General features: G+C 38.0%; 1 protein-coding gene across 3 annotated transcripts in view; it reads left to right on the forward strand.

The window, feature by feature from the left end:
* The window catches only part of cacnb2b (calcium channel, voltage-dependent, beta 2b), a 29,521-nt gene that overhangs the window by 14,636 nt on the left and 2,460 nt on the right, over positions 1-12,425 (forward strand). For all 3 annotated transcript variants that reach the window (XM_067529014.1, XM_067529015.1, XM_067529017.1), the window contains exons 2-12: positions 4,541-4,606; positions 6,259-6,381; positions 6,597-6,736; positions 8,015-8,076; positions 8,177-8,202; positions 8,793-8,873; positions 9,032-9,090; positions 9,189-9,298; positions 10,732-10,883; positions 11,012-11,107; positions 11,548-11,721. In XM_067529014.1, the coding sequence (XP_067385115.1) occupies positions 4,541-4,606; positions 6,259-6,381; positions 6,597-6,736; positions 8,015-8,076; positions 8,177-8,202; positions 8,793-8,873; positions 9,032-9,090; positions 9,189-9,298; positions 10,732-10,883; positions 11,012-11,107; positions 11,548-11,721 (1,089 nt within the window). The remainder of the gene's footprint in view (positions 1-4,540; positions 4,607-6,258; positions 6,382-6,596; positions 6,737-8,014; positions 8,077-8,176; positions 8,203-8,792; positions 8,874-9,031; positions 9,091-9,188; positions 9,299-10,731; positions 10,884-11,011; positions 11,108-11,547; positions 11,722-12,425) is intronic.

Genomic DNA, 12,425 nt, shown 5'->3' on the forward strand with positions numbered 1-12,425 from the left:
AACAACTAAGTTAAATACTTAACAAGACTGACAGACGGGGATAAACAAAATACTGAACAAAGTGTCTAAACCGAGACAGACTAAGAGACGAAACGAATAACCAAAACTAGCACTGGTAGCTCAGTTGGTAAAGGTGGTTGTCCACGGACCACAGGGTCAGTGGTTTGATCCCCAGCCCTGGCTATATGTCGAAGTGTCTCTGGGCAAGACACTGAACCCCTAACAGCCCATTCCCCTCCCCAGCTGTGCAGTGCTGGTCCAAGCCGGGTAGAAATTGGGGAGGGTTGGGTCAGGAAGGGCATCTGGTGTAAAAACTGTGCCAAATCCACATGCAGACAATGATCCGCTGTGGCGACCCTGAACTATTTATTACGTGACATTTTGTCATCAGTTACCTTGTTATTTGTTTAGAACAGCAACAAACAGCTGAAAATGTATCTGAATATAAATATTCTTATGTCCAGGTACAGAGTACAGTTTTTTCCTCTGGGCTATTTCAGTGCTCCAGGCCAGCCAGCTGGCTCCCGGTGACTCAGTGGCTTTGATTATTTCAGTTTGGGGATGGAGTCCATCTCCCCAATCAGAAGATCCTTTCCTAATGCACTCCCATGACGCGTGCCGAAATAGCTGTGTAAACGCTTTTGAGCAGGAAGGGAGTCACCTTCAGGGGGGAGAATGCAGCTTTACTTGAGCACGTCATCTTTGTCCTCCACCTTCCTTCCACACACAGACATGTAATCATGTTAATGGGCTAGGAAGGATGCGCCGATGGAAGGCTGTTGGTGGAGATGAAGGCATGAATTAAGAGAGAGTTTGAGATAAAGACTGAATCAGTATGTCACTTACAGCAGGAACCATACTAGACATTTAGAAAGGATGTGACCTATTAGAATAAATACTTAAATAATTCAATACATGCTCTTATGCAATTTAATTGGTATGTTGCAGTGTATCATTATTTCTAGTACTAGGTAATTTGCCAATTACATTTTTACTATTTTAAAATAAGTAAAATATCACTTAAGGGTGACCAATTAGAAGGTAATGTATTCAAAGACAGCTCAAATCCGATATATGGCATGTTTGTTTTTAGAAGAGATAAACCAAGAGTTTATCAATCGAATCAAACAATTAACTTTGTCAGCTGTCTTTATAATTATCAGATGTGTAAACTTTAGTTTTCATGACTCAGACCACCACTTAACAATTTGTACGATGTAAATGATGAAGCTGTTTGGGCAAAATAAGGTATTTACCATAGTCATTTTTGCTTTCCTTATCCCCAAAAGTAAGCGTCTCCTCTGCAGTAGTGAGCTCAACGTTATTCAATAATTCAGCCGGGGCCTTTGTACTATTGGCTGGGTGACATTAGCTTTCAGGAGAGGTGGTTGCTGTGCGAACAGATGTCTACACCAGCCATGGGTAAACAAAAAGCCCTGCCTGGCCATAATTCTGCCCCAGGGAGATTTGGTTCCTCCTCCTCTTTTATGCTGTCCTCATCATGTTGATTTGTCTGTCTTGAAAATTTCTCCCCTGCATACTCCATACTTTCTGTACTCTGTAATTAAACCATCAACGCTGCCACGCCCTTTGATATATTATGTCCTCATCCCTTTTTTGTCACAATATTTGAGGCCCTATTTGCTGCTATGTCATTTTATTAATTCTCAAATGCATTTTCCTATAGTGTTTTTAAGACATATGAATTTATTTTTGGGGTTCTGAGCAGTTTACTTTGTCTGTTTTTTAGTGATACTTTTAGCTCAGTTTGTACAGCACTGATGACCTCAATAACCTTGTCACACTGGACTTTCTTCCGCTGTCTTAGATTTGAAGTGGTACTTTTGGTGGGGTACTTGTTTTGGTAAATACTTGCACTTTAAGTTGAGTATTAACTTTGTGTACTTCTACCACTCTGGTTGTGCCTGAGACAAATGTAACCAAATGGTTAATCTGTGCAGTTTGTGTTGATTCTGTCATGATCTGAATTTCAGGTTGTCTCATTAACAGTCTTCACTTCCTGTTCTGAACTTTTATTTTGTAGCCGCTCTCCACAACTTCCTCTACTATAGTGATTTTGGCCACTTCAGACACCTCATTCATTATAATTGTTTTCACCTGTGCCCCTGATCTTTTTAAACCCCCAGCAGGATTCACTCCGTGCCAGATTCTCATCTTTTCTCCCTGTTGTCTGCTCAGTTCCTGATTCTGCCTCTTTTTTATTCGTGGACACTGTTACCCGATTATTTGGTCCTGACTTTTGCATAAATGTTGTAATTTTTTTAGTTTCTGTAGTCCTGGTTTATGTTTTTGTGTCTTCTCCATAGTCTTTGCTTCATCGTTCTGGTTCGTGTTAATTTCCTATTCGGATTCTTTAGTTTACCAGCTCTGCGCTTGGTTAATCCCTTGTGTGTCTATGCCCTCGTTAGATTTTTGTCTTTATGTACCTTACCCTGCTGTAATCCTGCTAGCTTTTGTCCTCCGTTTGGAGTGAGTTTTTGTTAGTCTTCAGTTGTCTTTTCTTTCCTTGTATTTGGGTAACGTGGTTTACTTTCTCTGCCACACTCCCTCTCATCATGTTGCACTTGAGTCCACCCTTAATACACAAATGTGACACATTCAGCCTTAAAATGGCTTTCGGCTGACAAATGAGATGTTCCAACTTATGTGAATTCTTCATTTAGCATGTTTTCTCGTTTTACTTTCCCAGCACATTCCTTTTTCTTTCACCTTTCTCACATCCGTCCTCCCTACCTGCAGCTCTCTTTCAAACTTTTCACCCAATACATTCTATTAAATCAGAGCCTTTTTTGAATAGAAGACATGTCCACATCAACTATAGTAAAGACATGCTGCATAATCCATCATTGTCAAAGCCAGAGCATCTCTCTAGCATTAGACAGCATAGTGTGTGTTCATTTGGAATAACATGGAGGGTAACATTGGGTGGCAAGCTGAAGGAGAGCCAAAGGGATGACCGTCTCTGCTGGTTAAGCACGGGTTTCGAACAGTGAACTCAGTCTGGACTGACATTCATAATCACTCAGTGAACAACATTTATATTCTAATAATCCTTGTGAGATGTGTTTTTGAATCGAGGTAAAGTATTACTGTCTGAGAGTTGTTACTGATAGATGTGAAGTTCTCATTTTTTAAGAAGGTTGGGGTGGATGGAGTTGTGCTGCCTCTCACTTCTGTTTAGGTCTAAGCTACTAAAATATTTGTTGAATGCAAGGATAACAGACCTACAATAGGTTCTAATTTGTATTTCAGTGTCATAAATGGTTCATAATTCAAGAGAGAAACAAGGAAGTATATGTTCAAAAGGAGATTAAATGTAACTTCATGTCTTACTGAGCACGAGAATTTAATGGAGTCTTTGACTAATAGAATCCAGCAACACTTAATTATATGTGAAGGGGAGTCAGATTTTCAGAACAGAAGTAACTGCAGATGGAGGTCAGACACTGGTGGTGGTGTAAAGAAGAGCTGGTTGAAGATGTGGACACAGTAGCTCTGCACCAGACTGAGCAGACTGACAACCAAAGAGCTGATTTGTGACTCTGGGATGCAAGAGTGTGTCTTGAGTGCCAGATTGACGCTGGGGGCTGTGCCACCTCCTGGCTATGACAGAGGGCATTAATTACCATGTCATTGAGGGGACAATCTAATCTCTGGGACACATGGCACATAAACCTGAGTGTCCCAGGAGAGCTGTGCTGCAACATTTCTTGACACTTAAAGACATGATGCTTCTGGGAAAAGGAAGAGAGAAAAAAATGCAACAGTGTAAAAGAGTTTGAATTCTTGCTGGGATTAAAGGACATTTGTAAAGAGGTGTTTGTATGAATTTAGACAAAATAAGTTTGACTTTCGATATGTTAAAGCTTTTTACTTTTGATTGAGATTGGATTTCTTTAAGGTGTCCTCATAGGTTATTACTACATAGTGAACAATCAGTCTTAATATTCAGAATTTTAGTAATGATCACAGGATCATTCTTTAATGTGCTGTGACTACTTCTGACATGTTTCTGTTATTTTTATTGTCAAGTGTTTTGAGATCATAGTGATGTTAAATAAGGTGGTTATGGTTACATAGAATGACTTCATAAATTAAGTGATTCCAACTTCATTGGCCTGGAACTGATGAGTATTTTTGATTAAGGCCTACTAGTCTTACTATTAAAAATACAAAATTTCCAGTGTCCATGATGTCTCCAGATGTCTTATTTTGTCAGACCTTGATTATGTTCTTAAGAACAAATTATCAAATAAGTCTGCTGATTAATCGACTCGTGCAGCTCCACATAATACAATACATTGATAATATATGTGGATCATTTATCAGACTAATTTAGTTGTTTAACCTTTTTCACTTCCTCCTCCATTTTTCTCCTTCATTTCTTTTGATTTAATTAAATCATAATTAATCCACATCTCTTAAAGAACAGGCTGCACTGCATTCTGCATTGCACAATAATTACATTAGTCCAAAAAAATGTTTCAAAATCCATGAATATTCTGTTTGTCTCCTGCAGGGAGAGCGTCAGGACTCAGATGCTGTTGAAGAAAGAAACGCCCAGGTGCAGCTGGAGAAGGCCAAGGTACTTTCTGACTGTTCTCAATGTTCTGACACATCATGGTCTCACCTGACTTGACCCACAGCGGCCCCTCATGGATTCGCTTTTCAGAGAAGCTGCTCACAAGGAGATGATTACATCACAGACAGCAAACACAGACATTAGATGTTGGATTAGTCTAGTAATAGTTAGCTTTTTAATTGACTCAGTGCAGTCTTCATCCATTTCACCCCTTTATGTGCATGATTATTGGATTATTGCTGATTCAGTGAAAATTAATTCGGACACCTTCTTCAGTTAACTGTTATATGTATAGACATTGTGCCATTTAAGTCGAGTTCATTCCTTAATTTAAAACTCTGGAACATTTTTACCATTGCTTATACCAGTGCATTCAGCCTTTGCTTAAACTGCTTGAAAAAGGCAAGAGGTTGCCAAAGTTTTACACTTTTGACAGGGATGTCTTGTTTAAAGGATTTGCTTTAAGTAGTAAAAACAGTAAAAAGGGAGACTTAGATATCAGAACATATAACCAAAGCGATTGCACAAATTCTATGTTACCATGTTACAGGCTTGCTGTAAATTGTTAAAATATTTTTTATTTTTGTTTTATAGGAAAATGTATTAATTATCGTATGTGTTAGGTCCAGTGAGTGGACTTGGTGGGTCACGAAAAATACAAAAAAGAAATATGAAAATTAAAAATAAGAGGTGAAGTGTTAAAACCATTTCTGTTCCCAAAAAGCATTCAAAAAAGAGATTTCATCTTTTAGAGATAGCCATCATTTACAGTTTATGTAGCATGACTGTTTGCTGTATGTCTTAGATAAATAGATAACTATCGAAGGTGAGTTTGATATCAGCTGTGAGATTTTGATATCCATTATATCTAACTCTTCACCTGTGTTTGCCTTTTTAAGTCACAACATGTCCCATCGATTATTGAATTAAATCTTCCTCCACAGAGTTAATGTGCCACCAGTGGCGCTTTGTAATTAAAGTGGCAAACACACTACCTGTCCCCTGCTGACCCCACAGCTTCTCCCACAGCCTCATCTTCCCAGAGTGGTGTAATTAGCAGCTTGATCGGCATGCTACTGACATTTGACTCTGATGGGATTACAGCAACAGGCACTCAGTCAGGAGGAGGCAGACAGTAGCTGCTGTGCAGCAAAGAGAGAGATGCAATTTGTCCTTTTCTTAGCAGACATTTTGACTGGTTCTAGTGGTTTGAGTAGTTCTAGTAATGTATATCACAACCCTGACACTGAACGCTTACTGCACATTTTATGTTGGATTGTCTGGTCCAGTTGCAGAACACATCTAAGACCTGTATATAAAGTAAATATTTTAGAATAAAAATAATTAAAAACTGCAATCAGTTTTTAACCTGATTTAGTCTGTTAGTTTATAACTCCTATGAAAAGATTCCATTATCTGTAGGTACGTCGCATCTGTTACCTGCCACTAGCACTGTAAAATCCTCCCCGACTGACCAGAGCACAGAACTTTTATTTCAACTGTTTACAGCAAAATTATCAGGTTAAAAGCTCTTAATAATGCTTGGACCAAATTTAATGTGAATAATTGTGCTTGTGACTGTGTGGATTAAGATATATCCAACCCTGACATGATTACATGTTGGTTATTCTGCACACTGTGTCCCGTGTCCCCAGTACAAGCCTGTGGCATTCGCTGTGCGTTGCAACTTCTCTTACACTCCCGCGGATGACGACAACATCCCCGTACCAGGCCAGGCTGTTACTTTTGAGGCCAGAGACTTCCTACATGTCAAAGAGGTTTGAAACAATCATACGCATCAATAGATTACATTCAGGTGAAGTTATTACTTGGCATTGAATCTGATTGACAGTTTGATTTAAATTAAGGTGCAGGTGGATACACACTAGAGTAAATAGCATTGACACAAACGGCGATAATCTCGGTGATGAAATTCACAATATCAGAGGAAAAAAATATGGCAGAAATTTTCTCTTTTCTTTTCAATGTACAGAAATTTAACAATGAGTGGTGGATTGGTCGGCCGGTGAAGGAGGATGGTGTGGTGGGCTTCATCCCAAGTCCAGTCAATCTGGAAACCATCCTCATCAGAAGAGAAGTCCAGGCGAGGAAAGCTGCCAAGGCTTTAGCCAAGTGTGTACATTACACTGCTCCTTACACTTGATTCACTACAGAGCTGGATTTTAATAGCGCAAAAACCTAATGTACTCTCCTGCGTTGTCTTTGTCATCCAAATATTAATCTCTACTGGTGCAGCACATATTCAGCAAAACATCATTCACAACATCCACAGATGAAGCTACATTTTGGCTAGAAAGATGAAATCCGTGTGATAAGGGTCACACAAATTAAAACAAACATGACTGGAATGAGCTGGAAAAAATTAGCTGAGCTCCCAGTTGATACAACCTGATGCTAATTAATTTAGTTTTATTTATTTTTATTTTGTTCATTAACATAGCCATGTAAGAAAACATGCAGGTGAAATTACTTATTTTTATCCAGCATTGACCTTCGTTTTGCCAGTTCAAACGCAAAATATCACGGGCAGCAAGGGATATTAGAGTAGCTGTATTCACTGTACTCTCTGCAAGCCTGCATGTATGTATTCAGCCAAACAATGTGATCACTGTTTAACATCAGTTTTAGCTTCAATGTTACTGGAAAGCTTTTTTTAAAAGGCACAATAATAACTAATTGTTTGGATTAAATATTTTAACATAAATATTAGAGCTATGTTAAAGTAAATTTCAGCAATTTCATCCTTAGATCCATATCAAGCCCGTGAGTCTGATAGCAGAGTTACTGTAACTACCACAATCTGACACGGTGCACCTGGGGCTTCTCATGAGCTACGTTCTGTCTTGAAACTTAATAACATTTAAAAGAAAATCTAGGAGCAGAACAATAAAACACAGTTTAAGAATCCCCCCAGATTAAAGTGTCACAAACATTCTGAAAATTCAATGGATTATACCAACAATTTTACATGTTTTTCGGTTCATTTTAATACATTTCCCATAGCTTCCCAAGCAGGGTATAAAATCAACTTTTGGTCAGTCACTAGAATATCTTTACACTAATCAGTCTGGCAGGCATAACAATGCACTACACTCTTCCAAGTTTAGCTTGACCTAGTTGGGGTGGCAGAACCCCATCTACAGGATCTTGAAAATGTGGCTTTAGTGGGAACTGTGTGTGTGCAGAATCACTTCAAGGGATTTACCCTGTAAGCTTTATATAGCTCTGTCTTATATAAGTAGATACAGTAGTCAGTCACAAAGTGCAAACTATTTTATAGATTGTATATAATATTCATGACCAAGCCACTGAAATTGTAACTTTTAAAGATGGTCCTGTTTGTCATTTGAGTGGGGAAAGTGAGTAATTGTGGCCTTTTTCTTATTTCAGCAAAGCAGCCACTCAAGTAGCTCAAGATATGAACTCAAAAAAATACACGCCTCCATCACAAGGTCAGTGTGTATTAAATTGTGTAAACAGACATTTTGTGTTTATTTTAATAATTGTTGAGTAAATGTTGGGTTTCTCTCTTACATTATCTTTTATTACTAGCTAATCAACAAGTGAAAAAGAAACCGGTAAGTGGCTGAACATGTCATTAAATTCATTTTTTTTTTTTTTATCCAATTTTTGCAAAAAAAGTCCAACAATGCAAAGATGAAGCAGAGTGACTGTGTACTGCTCACCACTGACTTTACTGCTTTATGTACATTATATGTGGAGTAGTAAAGAAGAGCAAAAAGACAGTGATTTGGGACATGTCCTATGTATCTGCACTACTGACAATTGACTACAGTTGTGCATCAAATAAATAAATAATTTGTATGTCATTCATGGATAGTTTGTGTTTCTGTGGCATTTATTTATTGTGTATCAAGTATCCAGTATGGAAACACTTGTATAAATTATTCCATATCATACTGTTTATGGAATATAAGCTCTATTAACACAGTGATGATTACATCAGATTTTTATGCTTTGTGTTTTAGACATCACATATGTTTAAGTTGAAACCTTGCAGTGCCTTTATTCAATGTCTGTCATTTTAAAATTGTTAGAAGTGTCTACTGACAGTGCTGACCTAATGTACCTCTAGTGCTTGCAATGCAAACATCTGGAGATATACTGTACTACGTCTAATATACCTTTTTCTCTTTTTTCTCCACAGGGGGAGCAGGTGGCTATGTATGATGTAGTGCCTACAATGCGTCCTGTGGTTTTAATGGGACCATCGCTGAAGGGCTTAGAAGTGAGTCTTCCAATCTTCACACACTCTTTATCTTTCCATTGAGAGCATAAGATGTTGTGAAGCTGAGAAAATCAATCTAGTATTTTTGATAAATATTGTGTCAAACCTAAATTGAGGGGAATAGTTCTTAAAATCTTTTTTTTTTTGTATAATTCCAGGTTACAGATATGATGCAAAAAGCACTGTTTGACTTTTTAAAACATCGATTTGAAGGCAGGTAAGTTCTGACCATATTCTTCACTATCATCAAATAAAATATAGCCTAATGAGGATTTTGACTGTGTAATAATGCTTGTTCCTTTTTCTCATCTCCAGAATAACTATTACACGGGTCACCGCAGATATCTCCCTGGCTAAACGGTCTATACTCAACAATCCTGGCAAAAAGGCCTTAATAGACCGGTCCAACACCCGCTCCAATTTAGGTATATTGCTTTATGATCCTAACCTGCAGCCAGTAGTTGTGGCACCTCTTGTTTTTCATTGGAGAGCAAGATTGTCGGGTTTCTCTATGTCAGGAAAATCAACCACTGCAGACACTATACACCATATTGAAGTTACTAAAATAACTTGTAATTATCGGAGCTTTCTGTCACTAATTTTGTCCCGTCACCCTTGGAAGCCTAATTATTCAAAAACACTTAACTCATATAAGATCAATTGTGATGAATGCGATGAGTATATCAGACATGACTGTATCTCATTTACACACTTTGTAAATTATGTTCACAAGATATGTTTGTACTTTCATCTCATTTTATATGTACTGCAAAGATGAAAGGATTTAAAGATATGAATCCTTGCAGTGAAGACAAATACTGACATAATTGATAGTTAGACATTTTTTGGGACATGTTAATTTGCTTTCTTGCCGAATAATTCGATGATAAATTTGTTACCACTCTCCTTTTTGTATGCACAAAATGAACAAGCAGCCATTTAGCTAAAATCATTAAGTCTGAAAACTGAGGAAAATTTTGTCAAAAGGCAAACAATAGGTTGATATGGTGTGTGTGTGTGTGTGAGAGAGAACATGAGTTTACTGTATGTTACACCCTTTTTTGGTTATGAGAAATGAATGGGTAGCCTACCAAACAGAAGGGGGGATAATATTTTATATTATTCTATTTTATATAATATATTTTATATATTCTACTCTTATCTTTATTGCTTTCTCATCCCAGATGCCGCTGGTATGTATGACTAAGAGCATTGGTTGTTTCTTTGTGTTTTAAATGCTTCACCTCTTGTCCTTTCTTCCTCTATCACCAACTATTTGCGCTATCAGCCGCTCTTCTGTTGCAGTTTTATGTGTAAAACTATGGCTTGAAAATAAATTAAACTTTCAGATTACTTTTGGTGGGTTGATACTGATGTCACATGTAATTTGTGAGTACTGCAGCTTTTTAAAGGACTGACAAAAGAAATCATGCCCTGCTCTCCCTCTTGTGGCCAATATTTGAACCGATCCTTCCATGAATGGAAGAAAAAAAAAGCCAAGGACAAAAATGCACATTTTAGGATGTCTTTTTAAAAGTGGGCAGTGTATTTTTATTGACAGTGTTTGTTGTGTCATTTGAGATGATTTTTGAGTCCCTTTCCATGTCATGAGTGCTTAAGTATGCTTCAGGTTAGGGTTCAGCTCAAAAATGTATATTTTTTTTCCTTTTTGTTTTGCTTATTTCAGAAGTACATCAAGAATTAAAACTACTTCCAAAGCTAGAACAAGCTTTCTTAACACATTGCTTGATTTAATAATTTTCAACCTATGGTAGAACATATGGTAGAAATTAAATATGTGCAACTAATTTCCTTGACCTTAGTTATCAGCATTATACAGTACATTCTGCTCTTGCAGCCCAAATCCAGGGGGAGGTGGAGCGTATCTTTGAGCTCGCCCGCAGCCTACAGCTTGTGGTTCTAGATGCAGACACAGTCAACCACCCACTCCAGATGACCAAGACCTCCCTGGCTCCGATCCTGGTCTACGTCAAGATCTCCTCCCCAAAGGTATGCTTCCTTTTGACTGACTGCTCCACTCTTTTCTCAGTATCTTGTACTTTAAGAGTCTATGAAAAACACATGATCTTGTGAAATCTAACAGTTGTTTTTCCTCTCTTTTCACACTTGTTGTGCAGGTGTTGACCAGACTGATTAAGACCAGAGGGAAGTCTCAAACAAAGCATCTCAATGTTCAGCTGGTGGCGGCAGACAAGCTTGCCCAGTGTCCACCAGTAAGCACCATCTAGTGGCCATTATGTGGTGCAGCAGGGCATTTGATTCAATATTACTACATTTCATTTTGAATAGATGTTGGATTGCAAAGTGAAGAAACCTGAGTTACAGTTAAACTAAAGCAATGTGGATGACCCTTATAAAGGTCAGCATGGGAATTTGATACAGGATTTTAGATTGTGTATTTGAATTGCACTGCTTTTAGACCTTCATGTTAGCAAGTTTCATTATAGTGTCTGCTGGCCCCCCTTATAACTCATTATTTGAACCTCATTGACCATTGACTCAAAGACCATTGATCAACATGAGAGTATTATTTTTCAAACCCACCCATTCATCTGCCACACTATCAGTGTCACAGTTCAATCTAGTGTCTCACTTACAGGCTAATCTTTTTTGTTTGTGTCCCTATATTGTCCATATTTTATGTTTCCTGTAGGAAATGTTTGACGTTATCTTAGATGAGAACCAGCTCACTGATGCCTGTGAGCACATCGCTGATTATCTAGAGTCTTACTGGAGAGCGACTCATCCTCCAGAGATGGAGCCTGCCAACGCACTGGTGGCCCAGCTTGCCGAGAATACACTGCCCTCCAGTCCCTCAGCAATAGCGGTACATGAAAAACAATTGCATATAGGAAAAATCAACCACCTAAAATGTTTTTTTATGCCTTCATCTCATCTCATCTCATCATAGGTGCTGAAAGTCTGAATGTGGTAAAACTGGATTGTAAATTATCCACTCAGCAGGAATGACAATGTGCTGACTCTTTATTTGTTTTCATTATTCCATCTAACATTTTCATTTGATTTCTCCTCACTCTTCTCCAATGGAAAGTTCCATAAATGAGTTAGGACTGCCTCTGGTGAGTGAGACACCTTCAGATTGTACTGCAGTAATATAGATGGTGTAGAGTAGCAACTTCTTTAGAAATTATCTAGAAATGAAGCATGGGTAAATGTGGGAGCAATTGGCAGTTATAGCCACCTAAATATTATTAAGTTAGATTGTGGACAGTGACCCCTATACAACAGACCATCAACTGGTAGTTAAAAGACTCCCTGGACTCCCTCAAGAAAGTAATTGTATGTCTTTTAATTCTGCCTCTCTTAATTTTTATGTAATTCGGTGTTGACTTATGGAACAATGCTTTATGCATTTTATGATAACCTCTTGATGTTTTAAAATGAGGAAATAACAGTTACAACCAAATTGAATGTTCTGTGGTGAATTTACTCAGTAGTGTCAGCATCTGTAGAAAAGATGGAAGGTGACTGAAGCAGCTAGTGTGTCTGCCTTTGTGAAAGCAGATGGAC

The sequence above is a fragment of the Channa argus genome, chromosome 14 (genome assembly GCF_033026475.1).
Source record: "Channa argus isolate prfri chromosome 14, Channa argus male v1.0, whole genome shotgun sequence".
NCBI lineage: Eukaryota > Metazoa > Chordata > Actinopteri > Anabantiformes > Channidae > Channa > Channa argus.